This window comes from Gorilla gorilla, chromosome 12, assembly GCF_029281585.2.
Source record: "Gorilla gorilla gorilla isolate KB3781 chromosome 12, NHGRI_mGorGor1-v2.1_pri, whole genome shotgun sequence".
Lineage (NCBI taxonomy): Eukaryota > Metazoa > Chordata > Mammalia > Primates > Hominidae > Gorilla > Gorilla gorilla.
This window is the reverse complement of record NC_073236.2, coordinates 75,875,292-75,896,381: the sequence shown is the minus strand read 5'-3', so window position 1 is coordinate 75,896,381 and position 21,090 is coordinate 75,875,292. Positions and strand designations below refer to the sequence as shown.

The following is a 21,090-nucleotide window of genomic DNA, read 5'->3' as shown; positions in this document are numbered from 1 at the left end:
AGAGGGCTGAATGTTGTTTAGAGCGTGTTCTTCAGTAGATTGCCAATTAACTTTCTTTCACTTATCCCCCAGAGGATGTTAGCTATTTGGCCAATTCTTTTCCACCAGTGAGAAGAGAACATGAGTGGCCTGGCCTCCTCTGGACTTTTTGCCAGGAGCCTCATGCGGTTTGCCCCACCTCACCTGTGGAGTTTCCCTCCTGTCTGCTTAGTTGCAGTAGAGGTCTTAGAACACTGAATTTTATTCATGTTTTGGGAAAGAGAGAAACAGGGTGATTAGAATTGAAAGCACAAAGATCGCACTGGTGACTGACTAAAGTGATTCAGTCAGAGTAACATTGAGGCTGTATCCAGTAGTATGTGATGTTCCCTGTGTTGTCTCTGAACACTAGCCGTCTTTGCTTGAGTAAATGTCTTTGTGCATTCTCCTGGGGGAGCTAAGTAGGGAAAGTGGAAGGCAGGCCTAAAACTTGTCTCTGTGACTAGGTGTGTCCAGTGTGACTTTAGCTGTTGCTAAGCAATTTTCTAACACATGTCCCCTTGGCTTGTTGAACTAAACCAAGCTCTGTGGGACTGCTTGGTTAGGTGCCTGGTAGAGGGTGTGGACAGTGTCACCAAGAGAGAACACCTCTGCTGATAATAGGGTGATTTATGTGATGGAAAGCTGTGCTTACCACCAAATTTAACATGTAATAAGCTTTAGACAGAAAGTGTCCTGGCTTCCTGGAATCAAATGACTAGTACCTTTGTGCACACCCCTGTGTCTTTTGAGGGGTGGTGGTGGTAGGGGCTGGGTATGTCAGGAAACATCAGTGAAAGACCTCCCCTGGAGGCTTCCAACAGTAACGTTATCTTGACCACTTGAAATATTTCTCCCGTCTTCATACGCTGTTACTTCTTTCTTTCCTTTCCACAGTTATTCTGAGAGTCTTCTGTGGTTAACAAATTCCTCGGCAGGACCTACATTTAATTAGCTGCTTTTAAGGGTTAGATATAGCAAGACAAGAAGATATTATTGAAAGCACTACATAAAGAACCATGGTTCCTTGACATTTTAAGAGGTGGGGCGGCTTTCTGCCCCCTTAACTTAGCATGCAAGGTTATAAATACAACACATCACAGAGAAATCTGGCACTTACTTGAATGGTACATAAGTCTCTGTATTGTGAGTTGCCAGGGCCTGTTCCCAGAAGTCTTTATTGACTTGGTTTTTGAATTCTTAATGTTGTCCGTGGATCAGCTCATTTTATTTTATACCAAATATTTGAACAGTATTCAGAATTACATTTTAAATTCAAACTCAGTTTCTTAAGATGCCAACCTTGGGGATATTCGAGTTAAAACTAGAAGTATATTTAGTATACCTTTTGGCTGAAGGCCAAATGGCCTAGTGTTAAAATCAATATGAGGCTGAGAATCTATATCACCATCATAGAATAAGTTTTTGGGATAACAAAGAAATTGCAGTTGTTACAGTTCTATTTAGAAATTTAGTAACCAAGCTTTAAAATGTTGATGTTACAGTGCAAGAACAATAGTTCATCAGCATGGTTATCTGGTAGATTGCTTTTGCAGTCACCAGAATGCACATCTATAACAGTAAATGGACTGACTTTGGTCAACGGAGGTTGTTGGAGGAGCAAGATATTTTCCAACTATTTTTGCTAGTATTGAATGTGCTGATTATGATGTAGCTGCCATGATGTCAAGTTTTCCTTCCTCTCTAATAGTAACTGACTGAAGTGAAGCTCTGTCCTCTCAGTATCCTGAGCTTGTAAATTTCATTAATTTATGGCAATGATGCCATTTCCTTGAAGTTATCTCACAAACTGAAGTTTTGTGCATGTCGACGGATAATTTCTGAATACTTTCTCATTTATATTACCTTATTTTGTGTGTGTTTTCAAAAATATTTCAGCATGCACTTGTTCCTTCACACAGTCACTTGAGATCTTACATTTTGGATCTAGAAATTTGGTGATGGAGTAATGGCTCTCCTGACAAGTGTGTCTCTGAACATCAGTTTTCATTGCATAAACATAAATTTTTACATTTTCTCTAGAACAGAATGAGTGGAAGATCTTCACAGCTTGTCTTGTAAGAAGTCTGCATGCTTAGGACACATAAGTTGGTTATTTCTTAGCAGTTCTGGCGATTGAACTGTTGTTAGTAAGTCCTGCTATGTTGGTTTTGTTACTTCCAAAGCATAATTTTGGGACTATTTTTTTGTGCAAACAGCCTATATAAAATGTATTAAGTGCTGTTCCATCTTGTATGAACATCTCATGTAAGCAGATGTTCTCTGATAGCTTGTCTTTGAAGCAGAATGATGAGAATGGCCCACCCTCTCTTAGCTCATAGCCTGCAGGTGAAAAGTGTGAGTGAAACACTGAATGTTGATGATTCCTAAATCGTTCTCTCACCCTATTTGTCACTGATAATTGCATAACACTTTTATCTTTAATATTTCTTCAATCAGGTATGTTTTTAGCATTGTTGAATTGATCATTGTATTTTGCTTTCACACTTAAAAAGCTCTGATTATGTCTCCATGACTAAGTACAGGAAAGAAAAGCAGCACATTTAATTTCATTAACCAAAATTTATAATAAAACTTTCCAGTAACATGTTTCTACAAGGAACTTTGTACCTAGGACTAAGAACGTGGGCAAATATTTGTTTTCTTCTGCCTAAAAGGGTTGGCAGTCTATTTGTGTAGCCTCTCAGGCTCAAGCAGTCCTCCCACTCCAGCCTCCCACTGAGTACCTGGGACTATAGGTGTGCACCACCATGCTCAGGTAATTAAAAAAATTTTTTTGTAGAGGCAAGGTCTCACCATGTTGCCCGAGCTGTTCTCAAACTCCTGGGCTTAAGTGATCCTCCTGCCTCAGACTCCCAAAGTGTTGGGATTACAGATGTGAGCCCTTGCATCCAGCCAGAACTTTCTATTATTTATGGTGTGTGGATCAAAGCTGATTTAGCATGAATACATATGATTTTGGAGTTCTGTTTTCTTCTGGTGAAATTTTAAGGCAGCAAGGTTGACATTTGGTTTTTAATTCATTTTCACTGGAGGTAAAAAAAAAAAAAAAGTTCCTGTTAGTACTGTTTCTTGATGACTTATGTCCTAAATCAAATTAAATAGCTCAAAATTAAACATGGTTTCTAAAGCTCATTTTGTTTAATGCTATGAATGTTAGTATACCAAACATTTCTGTAAAGATTAGAATTAAGGTGTAATCTAGAGTTTTCTGCCTCACGTTATTTAAATTTGTATAAATATTTGTTCCCTCAAAAAGGGAATATTTTCCTAAAGATACCTATCTAATGTACTGAGTTTTATGTTTATTGTCATTCTGTTTTCCAACTTATTGAATTATTTGAAAACATTGTTATATATAAAATTAATAGCTTTCAGAATTATTGTAGCATTTTTACTTTTATAATAAGCATTTATACTTTGATAAAATATTGATGTTACATGAAAATTTTCACTCCAAGTTACATCTAGATAACGTTTACCTCTATTTGAAATAGAATATTCAAATAACAACAAACTCAATGAGATATCCCTTGTTTAAGTTCCTGTTATTGTAATGACAAGATGGGTCATACTTTATAGTACGATTCAATTTATTTAAAAGTTTTGAGACAAATAAAATGGCCTACAATATTGTTACACACATAGGTGGTAAAACTATAGAATAAAAGTCCGGATACCCGTAGGGGTAGAAGAGGAATGTGATCAGGGGCAGATGCATGGCAGTGTTCCTTTTTTAAAAATGTTAATCTTTCAACTGCATATGTATATTTTATAAACTTTTATGTATGCGATGTACCACAATTAAAAATTTTAGGTAAAATTGGAAGGCAGGCCTGTCCTACCATGTGGAAAATTGCTGCTGTGTACTCTTTTTTTAAAGTGTAGTCAAAACATAAATAGGTGAGACTGTCTCTGAACTAACAATTTTACCTAAAATGAATGCATGAACTAGGAGTTTTCGGTGACTTTCAACTGATTTTCACATCCTTGTGAGACCTCTGTAAATATTAGGTCCTTGCTAGGAAGTGAAAAATAACTGATAAATGGAAATTCTTGGCTTTTACAAAATAATTGGAAAATAATTGGCCTGGTCCCACTTGCTGACTCTTCTAAACTAATAATAGGCTACTTACAGCCATTGATCACAGTGGTCTTTCTTTCCTTCCTCTCCTCTCCCCTCCCGCCTTCCCCCTCCCCCTCCCCCCTCCTCCCTCTCCTCTTTCTGACAGGGTCTCACTCTATGGAGTACAGTGGCATAATCACAGCTTACTTGAGCCTTGACCACCTGGGCTCAGGTGATCCTCCCACCTCAGTCTCCTGGGTAGCTGGGACTACAGGCATACACCACCATGCCTAGCTAATTTTTGTATTTTTTGTAGGGACAGGGTTTCACCATGTTGCCCAGACTGGTCTCAAACCCCTAGGCTGCCTTGGCTTCCCAAATTGCTGGGATTAGAGGTGTGAGCCACCGCATCCAGCCTGTTTCTTTTTAGTGACTGGTTGCTTTCAGTTGCTGGGCTAGAAAACATTATAAGCTACCCTGTTATATCAGGGCGACAAAGGTTCTACTGTCATCTACTCTTATTTTTCTAGCAGTGTGGCATAAATTGGAGGTTTTTCTCTCCTAAGCAATATTACCAGTTTCTTTGAAATGCTGAACAAATGATGGTCATGGCAGTAGAGTCAAATGAAAACATCCTTCAAGGATTGTCAACTCTGCAGGGTGCTTTGTGTGTGTGTTGGGGGGTCAAGTTGTTATCGCCCCTGCGTTGTCCTCACCTGGACCACATGCTGCAGGGGAAGCGATCAGTGTGGTCTGCAGCCATCGGTGTGGTCTGCGTTCTTTCCTGCCTCCCTCCTCTTCCTTGTCATTTCACATCCCAATATTTATGTAGCACCCCCTGGAGTGCCCACAGGCCTGTCCCCTCCTCTTATCTTTTCTGTAACCGGCCGTTATTTTGGTTCATGAATATGAATGGCTTTAGAAAGCTACTTAGCAGCACTTACCAGGAAGATTGACAGTCCTACCACATGAGGAAAGAATTGATCATTAGTGATGATTGGAGCAATAACAAGTAGAGAGCCTTGGAGAAGAGTGCTTCATGTTCTTCTGTATTTACACCAAACAAGAAAGTGTATTAATTTGCACTTGGCAGTTAACATAGTATATTGCAGGGTAGAAGAAATAAGAACCACAGACTAGTTTTTTTGTGGAAAGCTGTTAAAAACAAGAATTTTGTTATCAGGAGGCAACATATGATATATGTATGTATGTTCATCTGACCAAGCATAAAGAGATTTTTGCCTCCATAGGCTTAGATCACTGGAGTGTGAGCCTGTCAAGTTCTTTCCCAGTCACACCTACCCATTACACACACACACACTGTCACACACACACACACACACACCCTCACACACACACACACACACACACGTTCCTACGGTAGCAGAACAAATAACAGCTAACGTCCACAAAGCACTTATGGGGTAGTTTTATTTTTTTTCAGTCCATTATGTGTTAGCTGTTGTACACCATGATGTAACTGAAGAGTCAATTTGAGGACCTATTCCATTAAAGCAAAATAACAGCAAACATGTCACATAAATGGATAGAAAATACATTGTGATCTTTCTGAAAGGTTTCCTTCTTACTGTAAGATGTTTAGACTTGCTTGTGCCTCTGCTTTGAAGAAAAGAATCTGGGCCTCTGCAGTAAGTTGTGTCACTGTTCCTTTCCTGTAAGGGAGAAGTTATAGATTAAGGCCCTCTGCTCACAGAAATAGATGAGGATGCTAGGGAGAAGATTGAGTTGGGATTTTCTTCAGCCCCACCTCTTGCCCTTTCCCTCCCTTCCAGGGCATTTCTTAGAACAGTGACAACACTTAATTTTCCAGTATTGGCTTTTATATGGTGACACCTGAAAGTTAAATTCTTGAGGAAGGAATTCTGTCCTTGTGCATACCTAGAAGTTTGACAAAAAGTCTATGCTACATTCCTCTGAAAGGCAAACTTATGACTGCATAGAGGAGAATGGCAAAGAACAAGTGTGTTTTGGTATTTGCCTCCTGTGGTAGAAGGAATAATGTGTAATTTTATATGTAGTTCTCCAGAAATGAAGTAGAGCCACAGTACAACAGAAATATTTAGACTTGATGATTCTAAATAAATGACTTGATCATTTGCTATGTTGATGCAAATTGGGAATTGAGTGTTTGAAGATACTCCAAGAGATCTGGATGTTCTTAACCAGCCAGACAATATATAGGGCCTACAACTTTTTCCCCCTTCTCTTACTCCATTGTAAAATAAATGAGCCACTGAACTACTGTGTGCAAGGGAAGTTGCCTGTTAAAGTACTTGATTTTGAACCACAAGGGCCTATGACATTAAAGAAAAGTTGATTAAAACTTTCCACAGAAAAACCGAAACTTTATGGAAGCATGGAAATAACCCTGGGATTGATATGCTTTAACGTCCCTTAAAGCTGTTTAAATTACTCCTATAATGTTATTTTTCTTTCAGATTCAACCCTATGAAAAGATAAAGGCCAGGGGCTTGCCTGATAATATATCTTCTGTGTTGAACAAACTAGTGGTGGTGAAACTCAATGGTGGTTTGGGAACCAGCATGGGCTGCAAAGGCCCTAAAAGTCTGATTGGTGTGAGGAATGAGAATACCTTTCTGGATCTGACTGTTCAGCAAATTGAAGTGAGTAACATTTAGCCTTTCTCATGAGATACTAAAATAGTTTTTAGTTTTTAAGTTATCATAAATGTTATAAAATGTAGCAGATGTGAATTTGAGCTAACCAAAGAGCCTGCTATCTTTAGTCTCTTTATTGGTGGAAAAAAGGTTTAGTGTTCTTAAGGGCAAATCCTTAAGGTTATGTAAAGGCTTTTGATCTTAAATAGCACCTGTGATTGTTGAAATCTCTGGGTCTGTTGAGATTCTCTTTTGATCTCCCACTGCTCTACCCACTTTCTTTCTGGTGGCAGCCTTCATCAAGGCTGGGATGATCTTGCTTTATTAACCCCTTTTGGGAGGGTGGGGAGGATGCTGTGTATTTGGCTGCAGGCCATGCATGCTAAGAACTGTTCTTGGCTTCTCTCTTATGACAGTCATTAATCATATACCATAAGCTCTTTTGGGGCAGTGGCCTTATTTTTTCCATCTCCTTATCCTATTGTCTAGTATGGTGCTGGCAACTATAATCCTAATGCAAGTTGTAGCAGTGGCTAACATGTATTCAGCACTTATTGTCCACCAAGTATTATTCTGAGCTCTTTATATGAATTTACTCATTTGTTCCTCTCAACAGCTCTGTGAGGTAAGTACTGTTATCCCCATTTTACCAATGAGGAAACCAAAGCACAAGAGGTTGGTTACTTGCCCAAGGTTCCCAAGCTAGTTAGTAAGTGCAGAATTAAAATTTTAACATAGGGCAGTGTAACTTCTAAGACCCTGTTTTCTTCACACTCTGCTGCCTCGTAGCTCTTCTGAGGTTGAAAAGATTTCAGTTGGGGTGTGATTCAAAATTTTTGATCATTAATTTTGAGAATAGGGAGCCATGCCTTTGTCACATTTGTACTTTCATCCCTACAGAGATGTTAACATAGAGTAAATGCTTAATCAGCACTTGCCTACCCAGTAAGGCCACAGAGCACTGTGGCTGTACACAAGCTCCAGACTCAAACTGCCTAGGGTGGGGAGGTGGGGGTCCTGCCTCTGCCATTGCCAGACCCACCACCTATCTGGGCCTTAGTTTAGACATCCGTAAAATGCAGACAGTAGTTTCTATCTCAGAGGGTAGTGATTTAATGAGCAAGTGCATGGTGAATTGCTTAGCAAAATGTCTGGCTCATGCTGAGCAGTTTTTTGTCAAATCTGTATATTTGGCTACGTACAGATGATGTTTTAGATATTTTATGATTTAACCATTAAGAACTAATTTTGCATATTTGAGCAAAAGAAAAGTGAGTCTGGGTAATCTAATTGTCATTTTCCTCCCTAGCATTTGAATAAAACCTACAATACAGATGTTCCTCTTGTTTTAATGAACTCTTTTAACACGGATGAAGATACCAAAAAAATACTACAGAAGTACAATCATTGTCGTGTGAAAATCTACACTTTCAATCAAAGCAGGTACAATGAGTAAAAAATTAACTCTGGGTATGTTACTCCTGGGAAAGGACTTCTTTATCTTGTTTATAACAGAGCAGTTTCAAGATGTACAGGTACCAAATATTGATGTTCACAAGTGTTTGATGCCCATAAAAGCTAAGCATTTGTTGACATGTGATTGTTATAATCACTCTGGTTCTCTAACTTCCAGTTCTTAAAATTCAGTCTGCTTGAGACTCTGTTCCATGTCCAGAATATTTGGGGATAGCTTAAGCCTTTGCTTTCTGAGCGCATATTTGGTCTCCAGGTGGGTCTGTGAAAATCTTTTTATATTCCTACGTTATTGATAACCTTTCCTATGGAAAGGAATTTCTTCAACATCTTTTATGGGCTTGGGGTAATTTAACAAATTCTGGAGGAAATCTTTGGGAAATAGTGAGTAAAAAGTAAATTCAGATGATGAATTCTGATTGAAGGCCAGGAAACTGGAGAAATAAGACTTCCATTTAAGGGATGGACATCAGTCCACATGAACTTGTACAGAAGGGATGTTTTGAGGCTGGGTGTGGTGGCTTATACCTGTAATTCCAACACTTTGGAAAGCCAAGGCAGGAGGATTGCTTGAGCCTAGGAGTTTGAGACCAGCCTGGGCAACATAATGAGACGTCGTCTCTACAAAAAAAATTTAAAAATTAGCATTGGTGGTGTGCCCTTGTAGCCCAGCTACTTGGGAGGCTGAGGTGGTAGTATCACTTGAGCCCAGGAGGTCGAGGCTGTTTGTGTTACTGTACTCCAGCCTAGGCAACAGAGCAAGACCCTATCTCAAAAATAAAATAAAAATAAAATAAAAAAGAAAGGACATTTCTAAAGTTGTGTCATTAGTTTGTTTGGTTGTTTTTAAGATCTATTTCCCATGGTTCCTTTTTTTTTTTTTTTTACTTTGCAGATGTTTTGCCTTTATTTTCTGGTCTTTAGTCTGTTGCGGTGCTAGCTCCTGTTTTCCTCTTGCCCCATCACCAGCTTTACCTTTCTCACTAGTGGTGGGAAGCAGACATCTTGGAATGCTAACCTGGTGCTTATTTTCTGGGAAAGAAAGAGATCCATCCCTGAATATATCCATTTGTAAGAATGGGCAGTATTTCCCAGATAGGTTTTCAGGGAAAAGAACAATCTCACAACTACATAAGTTTGAGAAAATTTACTTGATATATCCCTCCTTTTGGAGAGTCATAAAACATGAATATCTCAAAAATATGATGGGTCCTCCCATCTGTATGACCATAGAGACATGTTTTTGCAGCAGCTATCACCATCTGGAAAACAGATTTTGGACAACACAGATACTGAGAGATTTTCTTAAATGGATTCACCTATAATTAAATTACTTATTGATAGACTCTGAAAAGAAGTGAAATTTTATTTAACTTTAATGTATTATTTTATTTAAAGGCCTGAAATGCTCTACAGGGTCAATATTGAAAAAGAGCTTTTTTTTTTTTTTTTAAAGGTACCCGAGGATTAATAAAGAATCTTTACTTCCTGTAGCAAAGGACGTGTCTTACTCAGGGGAAAATACAGAAGCTTGGTACCCTCCAGGTCATGGTGATATTTACGCCAGTTTCTACAACTCTGGATTGCTTGATACCTTTATAGGAGAAGGCAAAGAGTATATTTTTGTGTCTAACATAGATAATCTGGGTGCCACAGTGGATCTGTATATTCTTAATCATCTAATGAACCCACCCAATGGAAAACGCTGTGAATTCGTCATGGAAGTCACAAATAAAACACGTGCAGATGTAAAGGTAAATACCGAGAGGAAGCAGTTTAGGGCTTCATGTTTTCACATTTTGTAAGTTATGAAGTTAAAGCCTTTTTTATTTGAAAGTTTCTATGTTAAACAACACATTTAATATGTTCTGTTTGACATAATAGTATGTATCATAAATCCATAATAAATAGTATCAAAATCATCTCTTTTTTTTTGGATAAGCTACATCAGTAATTTTAACTAAAATAATTTCATACATATTTATGGCAAAAATCTGAAACATGTGAAACCTTTCAGTAAAGTTGTCCAAACCTTTAATACTCTTCTAGTTTGGCATTTAAATGTTATTTCGTTGTCCCTTTTATGAAAATTTACTGTTTCTACATAATGTATTTATATATTTTTTATATAATCACTGTCTTTGTATTTACAAAAAAATGCACTTGGGACTGATGTGGAGGCACTCACTATTTTCTGCCTTTCTAGGGTGGGACACTCACTCAATATGAAGGCAAACTGAGACTGGTGGAAATTGCTCAAGTGCCAAAAGCACATGTAGATGAGTTCAAGTCTGTATCAAAGTTCAAAATATTTAATACAAACAACCTATGGATTTCTCTTGCAGCAGTTAAAAGACTGCAGGAGCAAAATGCCATTGACATGGAAATCATTGTGAATGCAAAGGTAAGCCAAGGTTGTGGCCCATTGAGCTTCCTGGTTCCTAAGGTCATAGTAGGCTACACACAGACCCCATCGCCCACTCCCTCTGTCCCATCTATTCCATTGGTCACTCCCTTTTGCCTTTTCAGACTCTCTAGTTCCTAGCCCTGTCTTCCGGAATCTGCTGTCACCCCTCTAGTGTGCCAAGTTATGGTGCCCTATATTTGACCCTGGGTTGTGGTAGTGGCAAAAACACTGGGCTTCAAAAGTAGAGAACCTACTTCAGTCTTAGTTGTTGCTCTGACACTCATAGGTCATTTGGCCATCGGTACTTTGCATGAGTTTTCTGAACCTATGGTTTATCATAAAATGGAAATGATATTACTGAACAGAAGAGTTTTAAGACTGAAAAAAGATTACATGTTTAAGAGTTTGGCATATGATAGGTGCTTGATAAATGTCAGTTCTCAAAATTATTTTTCTGGCCAGGCTCAGTGGCTCATACCTGTAATCCCAGCATTTTGGGAGGCCGAGGCCGGCAGATCACTTGAGGCCAGGACCAACCTGGCCAACATAGTGAAACCCCATCTCTACTAAAAATACAAAAAATTAGCTGGGTAGGTGGCACATGCCTATAATTCCAGCTACTCGGGAAGCTGAGGCATAAGAATTGCTTGAACCCAGGAGGGCAGAGGCTGCAGTGAGCCGAGATTGTGCCACTGCACTCCAGCCTGGGTGACAGATGAAGGCTCCTTCTCAAAAAAAAAAAAAAAAAAAAAAAAATTTTTTTTTTCCATCAATGGATCTCTGAAATCACTTCCCAAATATTAACTAACCTACATGGAACTAAGTTGTAGGTGCCTAAAACCTCTGTTTTCTATTCCCCACCCCTAATTTCTTACAGACTTTGGATGGAGGCCTGAATGTCATTCAATTAGAAACTGCAGTAGGGGCTGCCATCAAAAGTTTTGAGAATTCTCTAGGTATTAATGTGCCAAGGAGCCGTTTTCTGCCTGTCAAAACCACATCAGATCTCTTGCTGGTGATGTCAAACCTCTATAGTCTTAATGCAGGATCTCTGACAATGAGTGAAAAGCGGGAATTTCCTACAGTGCCCTTGGTTAAATTAGGCAGTTCTTTTACAAAGGTACGTAACTATAAAGATATGTGAGTTCATATTTCTTAAATGTGTAATTATAAAGATACGATATACATGTGAATTGGAGACTAATTACAGTCTCTACCACTGACCTGTTGTATTCCTCTGTCTTTGATACCTTTTAAAGGGAATTGACCATAGAAGATAAATATTTTACTTCACATTTGAAACATGATTGCCATATGGGGAGTAGAAAATAATCTTTAAATTTTGGGGCATTTTGTCTTCTGTCTCTTCCAAGACCAATACTGCTTTCATCAGTGGGAAAAGGTTAATTCTGGCTTAACAAATACTTATTGAACCCCTATCATGTACTGGGCAGTGTTCTGGGTTCTAGGGATTTAGCAGTAAACAAAACAGACTAAATCTTTGTCTTCACGGAATTGACATTCTAGTGGGGAAAGGATGATAAGTAAGTAAATGTATGATATACCAAGTGGTGGAAAATGCTATGGAGAAACAAAGCAAGGGTGGAGAATAGGGAATGCCTGGGGAGGTGGCGGGGTGGTGTTGATGGTGTAATTTTACATTGAGTGGCCACAGGCAGCCTCACTGAGTTGATTGGGTCTGACAAATGGGTATCTAGTGCAAAAAGTGTTCTAGACAGGTGGAATAGCAAGTACAGTACGTCCTCAGTGTCATCAGTATGTTCTTGGAAACTGCCACAGTAAGCAGAACAATGTGTAACACATTTTGCCATAGGCTAATTGATATAAACAAGAGTTCCTACAGTTTATTTCTGGTCACAAAAATATCACCAAATTTTAAAAACAAAACACTTCTAATATTAAACCCTGAAATAAATGTGAGCTGTACATACATTGATTAATAAAAACAAGATAATTCTTGACTCACTTATTCCGGTTCAGGTTCACGGGTGACCAGAGCTTATCTCGGCAGCTCAGGGCACAAGGCAGGAGCCAACCCTGCACAGGCCGCCATCCCATCTCAGGGCACACTCACACATATCCACACTCATACTGGGACCATGTAGACACACCAGTTCACCTAACATGCACATCTTTGGGATGTGGGAAGAAACCAGAATAGTTGGAGAAAACCCACACAGATGTGGGGAGAACGTGCAAACTCCATACAGACAGTAGCCCTGGCTGGCAATCTTTTTTTCCCCTCATCAGCGTTGTAACAAAGTAACATTGAACAAAACAGCACTATCTGTGGACCTGCTGTAAAACTCCACCCTAGCCTGATAAGTGAAATCCAAAAAATTTAATCAATGAAATGTGACACTGTGAGGCTTTGTGGTTGGCCTGTGGGGTCCTGCTCTGCCATCCAAGTCTGTTTTAGTCCACAGCAGGTGTGGTTTGGTGCCACCTGCTGTGGATGTGTAGAATGCAGATGGGGAATTAGAAAACTATGAATGCATGTGTCCTCAGAGTCAAATGAAGAAAATATTTCAAGAAAGTGGGAATGATCATGTGTCAAATGCTGCTGCTGATTCAAGTAAGATGAGAATTAGATTTATCAGTATGGAGGTTTGGGAGCCTCACAGGCATGGATTTAAAAGAGAATGAAAAACGAGGAATTGGAGATATGAATATCGAAAACTCAAGAGTTTTGCCTTAAAGAGAAACAGAGAAATGGGGCTATAGGTAGAAAGGAATATAGGATTTGAGTTCTTGTTTTTTTTAATGGGAGGATGTTTATACATTAATGGGAATGCAGTCAGGAGGGAAAAAAGACTGAAGAGGGAGAATTGCTGAAACAACACTTGATAGGCCGTAAGAAGGGATCTGATGCACAAATGGAGAGGTTGGCTTTAAGTAGGAATAGAAACAGTCCAATTCCAGTACTAGGAAGGCAGAGTAATGGGCAATGGGGGCAAAGTAGTGGTGGTGGTGGATGGAAACAAGTGGAAGTTTTCTGATTGCTCCCATTTTCCCAGCAAAATAGGAAATGGGGTCACATAGGACAATCTCTAGTGCTTGTAAATCTAAGGAAATAAAAAGACAAAGATGGTGATAACATAATAATTTGTGCTGTTGCTCTTCCTAAAATGTGCTCTAATTTTTCAGAATCCTACCTATCCACTAAAGTCCAGCTCCAGTCTAGCCTGCTTCAAAGCATGATCTCTTTTTTTCAGTTAAATTCAGATTGTGTGAACTATTTATCTGGCTCTTGGCATGTTGATTATCTTTAAAAAAAAAGAAAAAAAAAAAACCTTAGATCTGCTCAACTATCTTGTAAATTGCTTGGTATAAAAACAATGTTTGTAGCTCCTGGTCTTTCCTGCACAGCATTTAGCATATAATGAGTGCTTAATAAGTAGGTGCTTCCCACAGAGGACCTGAGCTTTGCCAAAAAAGGTTTCTACAGTTCAGTTAAACTTTCTTGTTAATATTTTTCCTTTCTTTGAACCCATTTGAGACAAATTTTTATGTTTCTACTTTTCTGTAAGGTTCAAGATTATCTAAGAAGATTTGAAAGTATACCAGATATGCTTGAATTGGATCACCTCACAGTTTCAGGAGATGTGACATTTGGAAAAAATGTTTCATTAAAGGTATGTTGTTACAATGAAAATTATATTTCTTACAGCTTACAATATAGGTCTCATTTTCTAGTCATAAATTTACATTTACTTTAAGGAATACTTGTTAGTCTTAATTACACTAGTAATTAAATTGGCACTATTTTACTGAAATGAGAATCTTTAAAATAGGATCACTATTAGCATTAGCTTACTAAAGATGATTGAGTAAAAGCAGAAAAAAATGACAATTTGTACTGAATATACCCTATTAAAGGAATGTTATCACTGTAAGAATATTCATTTACATTATTGTAGTACTCAGGTACTCTGAGTGTCATTCCAGCCTCACGTAAGAAATAGGAGGGAAATGGGGGTATAAAAGTATTAAAGCTCACCAAAGATACAATAGCTTTTTCCAAATCCTGTAATTTTTAAAAAAATCTCCTAACTAGATTTCATGTACTCCTCCCATTAAAGCTACTTACTTAAATGAAGATCTTGAAAAAACAAATACATATATTGAATTTTATTGCTGAGACTGCCTAAAGACTTAAGACATGAAAAATCTTATCAGTAAACTGTTATAAAAACAACAACAAAAGCCCTATATGTAAATGTAAACCAAGCACCTTTTAATTTCTCTATGAAGGTTGGATAATGCTGGTGGCCTTGCAAGTAGGCCTCCAAAAAAGGGGGCTGGCCATGCTGTGGCACCGGGTCCACTTCCCGCTCTTAGTTCTACCTTTAACAAGGAGACAGAGAATCTAGAACTACTGCCAGGATTGTTACAGAAGGACACATTACAATTTTCCTTAACTGTTATTTGTTTTTCATGTTTAATATTGTTTATAAAAAAATACAGTTACTTCACTGTAAAAAAAAAAAGTTGTACATAAACTTGATCACTGTAAGATAATCAAATTGCATTTCAGTTGCAAGTACACTCTTTTGTTTTCCCTGTCACTTAGGGAACGGTTATCATCATTGCAAATCATGGTGACAGAATTGATATCCCACCTGGAGCAGTATTAGAGAACAAGATTGTGTCTGGAAACCTTCGCATCTTGGACCACTGAAATGAAAAATACTGTGGACACTTTAATAATGGGCTAGTTTCTTACAATGAAATGTTCTCTAGGATTCTAAAATAGGCAGGTACTTTACTATGTTACTGTACCCTGCAGTGTTGATTTTTAAAAGAGTTTTCTGCAGTATGCTTTTAGTCTAAGAAAAGCACAGATGGAGCAATACTTTCCTTCTTTGAAGAGGATCCCAAAAGTTAGTTCATCTTAAAGTGCAATATTGTTTAATCTTAAAACTGGGCAACTTTGGAAGAACTTTTAACAGGAGCCTCAATGATGATCACTTTGAATTGCTTGTGATTTCAAAAATAAAGCAGTGAAGCAATACTTGTGTACACTGGTACTTCATAATGCTAACTATGAAATGGTAAAATAAAATGGTTTATTGTTGTTAGACAGTTACTACATTAGTTGGAAGATTTGCCGTTTAAGTACACACTGGCTAGTTACCTAGCCAGTGTGTACTTAATGAGTCCAGTTTTTGGCATTTCTAAGAATCTTAATCATACCATTATTTCCATAGGAATTAAACTGAAGGTATTTAGTACCTTTCATCTAGTTCTAAAACTGGGATGCCTGCCATGCTTTCCACAAACTCTCCATTTATTGAAACAAAGTGGCATTTATTTTCCCAGCTGATGGGGGTGGGCAAAGGGAAGGCATTTCTTTCACATCCTTGTACTCTTCTATAGTGAGGTAGGGGGTATAGCTTCATAAAAAGTTCCCTTTCCCTGAAGCTTCATTTCCTGAAGCTTGTTTATTACTGAAAAAATGATCATTAATAATCTTTCCAATCAGGTCTGCTGGTAGTTCAATTTATGCCTTTTCTTTAAATTCATCCATACTTGTTTTGAGTAGGCTGCTTGTTTAACTTAAAGTTCACAATATACCATTTTAAAAAAAGTTGCCTTTTAAAGTCTTAATTTTTTACAGCTTTATTTTAGACAGATAGTTTAAGAACCAAAGACATACCTCTGTAATGATAAAGGAAAGAAAACAAGCTTTCCTTTTAAGAAACCAAAGAGCACAAAATAAGACTGTTTCATTATACATAATCACCACAGGATATTAGGCACTCTGACAGGGTTAGGCAAGATTCTTGGTGTGAGGTGAAGCACAGGCACTTTATTTGTAGAGTGCTGCTGATTCTAATTTTGAAGGTAGGTATTATAAAAGTCTTTACTTGTCACCTTATTTCTGGCCCCAACACAGCAGCCTATAGTTTTAAAAGTTCTGTTTCTCCCTGGTCTTTGTTCGTATACACATCGAAAGTAACTTAAAAACAAGGATCCAAGGGGGCCATACTTCATATGTTATCTAAATGTTAATATGAGAACTCAAAAGTAGGCAGATTATATGAATACATATTCTTACCTCTGCTACAAATAAAAACACCCCAAACCCTTCATCATACTTTTATAAAAATACAGATATTAAACTGTAGCCTTTTATATACCATTTCTGAAAAGTATTTAGTTGCATAAATAGATGCCAGTATCTTTTTTTTTTAAGTATTACTTAAAAAAAGACTTAAGTCTTTCAGGTATTTAGAGAGCTCTGGAAGGCTTTACCCAGTTGACATACGGTGGTAGTAGAAATATTAAATATGCAACACACAAAGCCTGCAACTTGACATTGGTCACTGAAACAAAAATTGAATTCCTAAATCCAAGCAATCAAAAGATGTTTATTTTTTATAGAAAGATCTGTAAAAAAATAATTTTTCAAACAGCTTTACTTTCATAGAGAAAACTTTCTACAGAAGTTGACTAAGATTTTAAGATTTTAAATTGTACCATCATTAAATAAGGTGGGACACCATATGAATTTCATTGCACTGGAAGAAATGCAAAGCATTTTTTAATATAAAGTATACAGAGCATTCTAGTCAACTACAGCTGTGTTACAGCTATGTGTTCTTTTGGATTTGGTCCAAAGAAACCTGAGTCTGTTTCCAGAGAGAATGAAAAATGTTATAGACACCTGATCAGTTACTCCTCACTGTAGGATGCACAAAAATGACATTCCTTGTAGATCCCACTGAATCCAGTTGCCCAACACTTGATACTTTCCTTTTTCCCTTCCCCCACACCAGTTCACTTTGGGTTTCAGGTTCAATTCTCGAATCACAGGCATCCAGATTTTCTTCATAACAAACACATCCCATGGTCAGATGAACTACCCCGTTTTCCAGGATGACATCACCTCTTCTGCTCCCAAATTTCAGCCATATTTAGGTCCAAATCTTTAAGGCCTTTTAAGGCTTGAAGATTTCCAGTGTAAAAGGCTACATCTGCTGTGACCAACCTAAATAATGGAGAGAAAATTATTTTTTAAATCTCAAACTTTCTATTCAGATAATTAAAGTAACAGTGCTCACCGAGTCAGAGTCCTATTATCTAAAATTCAGATTTCTTAGTGCCCAAGTGTCCAAATACTTAGCAGGATTCCTGCTATGAATAAGTAGGCCATTTAATGCTGTACTTCAATAATAAATATTTGGAAAATGAATAAACCAATGGCTGTTAGAGTCAGTTTCATGATAAATTCAGCCCAAGAAAATGAGATTTATCTTGAAACAGCATGAATTAATATACAGAGAAAATAACAGGTTAAACTAAAATGTTTTTGATTGGTTAGCACTAGAGTATAGGAGTGTTGACTAAAATAGTAAACTCAAGGGAAAAGCAGGCCAGGTTTCTAAGTGTCATCTAAGGCGTTAAATACAGACTAGTATTCATGTATATAAGCGATACTAGATATTTCTTTAAAAACCCAAGAGAAAAATAGGAAAGAACATAAGAAGTCACAGATGAAAACACCTGAATAACCAATAAACTGAAAAAATGGTAAACGTCAGGAAAATGCAAATCAAAACAAGGTACTACTATCCCCCCATCAGACTAGCAACAATTAGGAAATCTAACAGCAAATGTTGAAAAGATGTGGGAAACAAATTCTCACAAACTACTCCACTAATGTGGGAGTTGGTACAGCCACTGTCAATACCTAACAATATGAAAAGTGTATTAGCTCCAATTCACTTATAGGTATATGCCCTGAAGAAATGGTCACACCGTTAGACATGTATAAAGATCTTCAGTATGGCATGGTTATAATGGAAAAAAGTAATGACTTAGCAATTTATCACTAGGGGAAATGTCTAATTTATCTATGGCTGATTCATGGCCAGGAGCAGTGGCTCACACCTGTAATCCCAGCACTTGGGGAGGCTGAGGCAGGAGGATCACCTGAGCTCAGGAGTTTAAGACCAGCCTGGGCAACATAGTGAGACCTCGTCTCTACAAAAATTTAAAAAAATTAGCTGGGTGTGGTGCCACACACACCTATAGTCGCAGTTATTGGGGAGTCTGGTGGGAGGATTGCTTGAGCCACGGAGGTTGAGGCTGCAGTGAGCCATGATCACACCACTGCCCTCCAGCCTGTGTGACCATGAGACCCTGTCTCCAAAAAAAAAAAAAAAAAAAGGTTGTCTGATGTGATGGAATACTGTACAGCAGTCAAAAACAGACTACTAAACATATATCAACATAGATAAATCAGTAAAAATGCCTAGTAGAAAGCAAGCTGCATATATGCAATATACCATATAAGTAAATTTACAAAACAGCACTACATATTTTTCATAAATCTAGGTACAGTAAATAAAAGAATGTAGACTAAATTCACTGGAAATGTTACCTAAAGGCTGGGAGAAAAAGGGAATCGGACTGCAGATGGGGTGTAAAGGTGTACTTAGCTTCATCTGGAATGCAATTTTTTGAATACCATTTTAAAAATACAATAAATATTTTTTTCAAGAGAAAATGACAAATGTTGATCAATTCTGGGTAGTAGAAATATAAATAATTTATTATTCTCTGTATGTCTCTATTTTTAAAATATCTTAGAGGAAAAAAAATCACATTAAAAAGTACAGAGCTGGGCCGGGTGCAGTGGCTCATACCTATAATCCCAGCACTTTGAGAGGCCGAGGCAGGCAGATCACCTGAGGTCAGGAGTTTAAGACCAGCCTGGCCAACATGGTAAAACCGTCTCTACTAAAAATACAAAAATTAGCCAGGCGTGGTGGCACGTGCCTGTAATCCCAGCTACTTGGGAGGCTGAGGCAGGAGAATTGCTTGAACCTGGGAGGTGGAGGTTGCAGTGAGCTGAGATCACGCCACTGCGCTCCAGCCTGTGTGACAGAGTGATACTCCATCTCAAAATAAAATGAAAGTACAGGGCTGGGGAGAGGGAGAAATAGGAAGCAGCTGCCTAATGGGTACAGGATTTTCTTTTGGAGTAGTGAAAATGTTTGGAACTAGATAGAGGTGGTGGTTACGCATCATTGTGAAGACGCTAAGTGCCACTGAATTGTTCACTTTAAAATGGTTAATTTTATGTTATGTGAATTTCACCTCAAAAAAAGTCAAAAGCTACATTTTTAGAGCAATTTCAGAAACAAAAACTTCTTTTAAGCAGGTAGTTTATGTCCTTGGCTACAGGGTAGAAGTTAATCTTCAGGGATCTTTCAAAGACATGAATTGACTTATAAAGAATGAGTTTCTGTTAGCATGTGACAGTGAGGATTCTCTAAGGTCAGACTGACTTCCAAATAGCTATATTAAGAAAGAAAAGTAACAGCTAACGAGTTAGCTTGGGTGCTTCAGAACTACTGGTCTACAAAAACCCAACTAACCAACCCAGATTTAGCTACGGGAATAAAAGTAAAAGGGTATGAGCAGGGTAGGCCTTAAAAATATTATTAGCTTTTTTTGAACAGCCTCTTTAAGGTACGCAGTATACATCTCTACCAAGAGTCTCTTAAGTTTCTAATATGCTGTTATCTTTTCAGGAGCAGGTCTCTTATGTATGTACCATTTGTATCATCTGACATCAAGTAAAAGATATACACAGCGTCACCACATGTGATGTTCTTGCTGAAAATATCTGACTCCATGTTGGTATAACGCTATTAAATTAATGTTGATTTTCTTAGGTGGGGTTCAGGTATTACGGTTGTATAAAAATGTCCTTGTTTTTAGAGACACATGCCAAAGTATTTAAGGGTTAAATTTTATGACTGCAGCCTACTTTTTTGGTTGTCAAAAGGGAGGTATGGGGGTGGGAGGGAGAAGGAGCAAAAGTGGCAGGGAGTATGTAGCAAACTTTTAACAGTTGATAAATCTAGGTAAAAGCTATTCAGTGTTCATTATTGTCCTTTAAGTGTTCCATGGCTTTGAAATTTTTGAAAACAAATAATTCTTTAAAAAGAAAAAGAAGAATCAGATAATAAGACTATCATTCTTGCATAAAACTCTTAAATTCAGCCTAACAGATTCAACAGAACGAAGCTTTCACATAGCTCTTTGCAAAATTGATTCACTGTACTTCTTTTTAAATGGCAGGGCCAACTTCTGACCCCAACATACATTTTTTTCATTTTCCATTTGTTCTTATAAGTTTGAAATTTGAGCCTGAAATTCCTTTAACAGGAAATAAAATTTTATTCCTAAAAACCCTAGAACACTAAAGAATTGACATTAAGACGTAACTAAATGATCAGTGCTTTAAATTTTATAAAATCTCTTCCCCATATCTTTATCTACATAACTCTTCAAAAAATCCTGTTAAGGAAACTTTTATCATCATCCCTATTTTCAAATCTAAAAAACCTAAGCTGAGGGGGAGTAAGTGATTTGCCCAAAGTTACAACAGCTGGTAAGTGACAGAACTAGAACTTAACCCAAGTTTT

At 37.7% G+C, this 21,090-nt stretch overlaps 2 protein-coding genes across 5 annotated transcripts in view; one reads left to right on the top strand and one right to left on the bottom strand.

The window, feature by feature from the left end:
- Positions 1-15,657, top strand: part of UGP2 (UDP-glucose pyrophosphorylase 2) — a 52,185-nt gene extending 36,528 nt beyond the window's left edge. The window contains exons 4-10 of the mRNA XM_004029313.5: positions 6,565-6,750; positions 8,054-8,187; positions 9,674-9,971; positions 10,424-10,621; positions 11,502-11,744; positions 14,176-14,280; positions 15,219-15,657. Coding sequence (XP_004029362.1) covers positions 6,565-6,750; positions 8,054-8,187; positions 9,674-9,971; positions 10,424-10,621; positions 11,502-11,744; positions 14,176-14,280; positions 15,219-15,326 — 1,272 coding nt within the window. The 3' untranslated portion in view covers positions 15,327-15,657. The remainder of the gene's footprint in view (positions 1-6,564; positions 6,751-8,053; positions 8,188-9,673; positions 9,972-10,423; positions 10,622-11,501; positions 11,745-14,175; positions 14,281-15,218) is intronic.
- Positions 15,658-16,241: 584 nt separating this feature from the next.
- VPS54 (VPS54 subunit of GARP complex) overlaps positions 16,242-21,090 on the bottom strand; it is a 127,942-nt gene continuing 123,093 nt past the window's right edge. For all 4 annotated transcript variants that reach the window (XM_031008384.3, XM_031008385.3, XM_055378010.2 and 1 more), the window contains one exon: positions 16,242-17,639. In XM_031008384.3, coding sequence (XP_030864244.1) covers positions 17,534-17,639 — 106 coding nt within the window. In that variant the 3' untranslated portion in view covers positions 16,242-17,533. The remainder of the gene's footprint in view (positions 17,640-21,090) is intronic.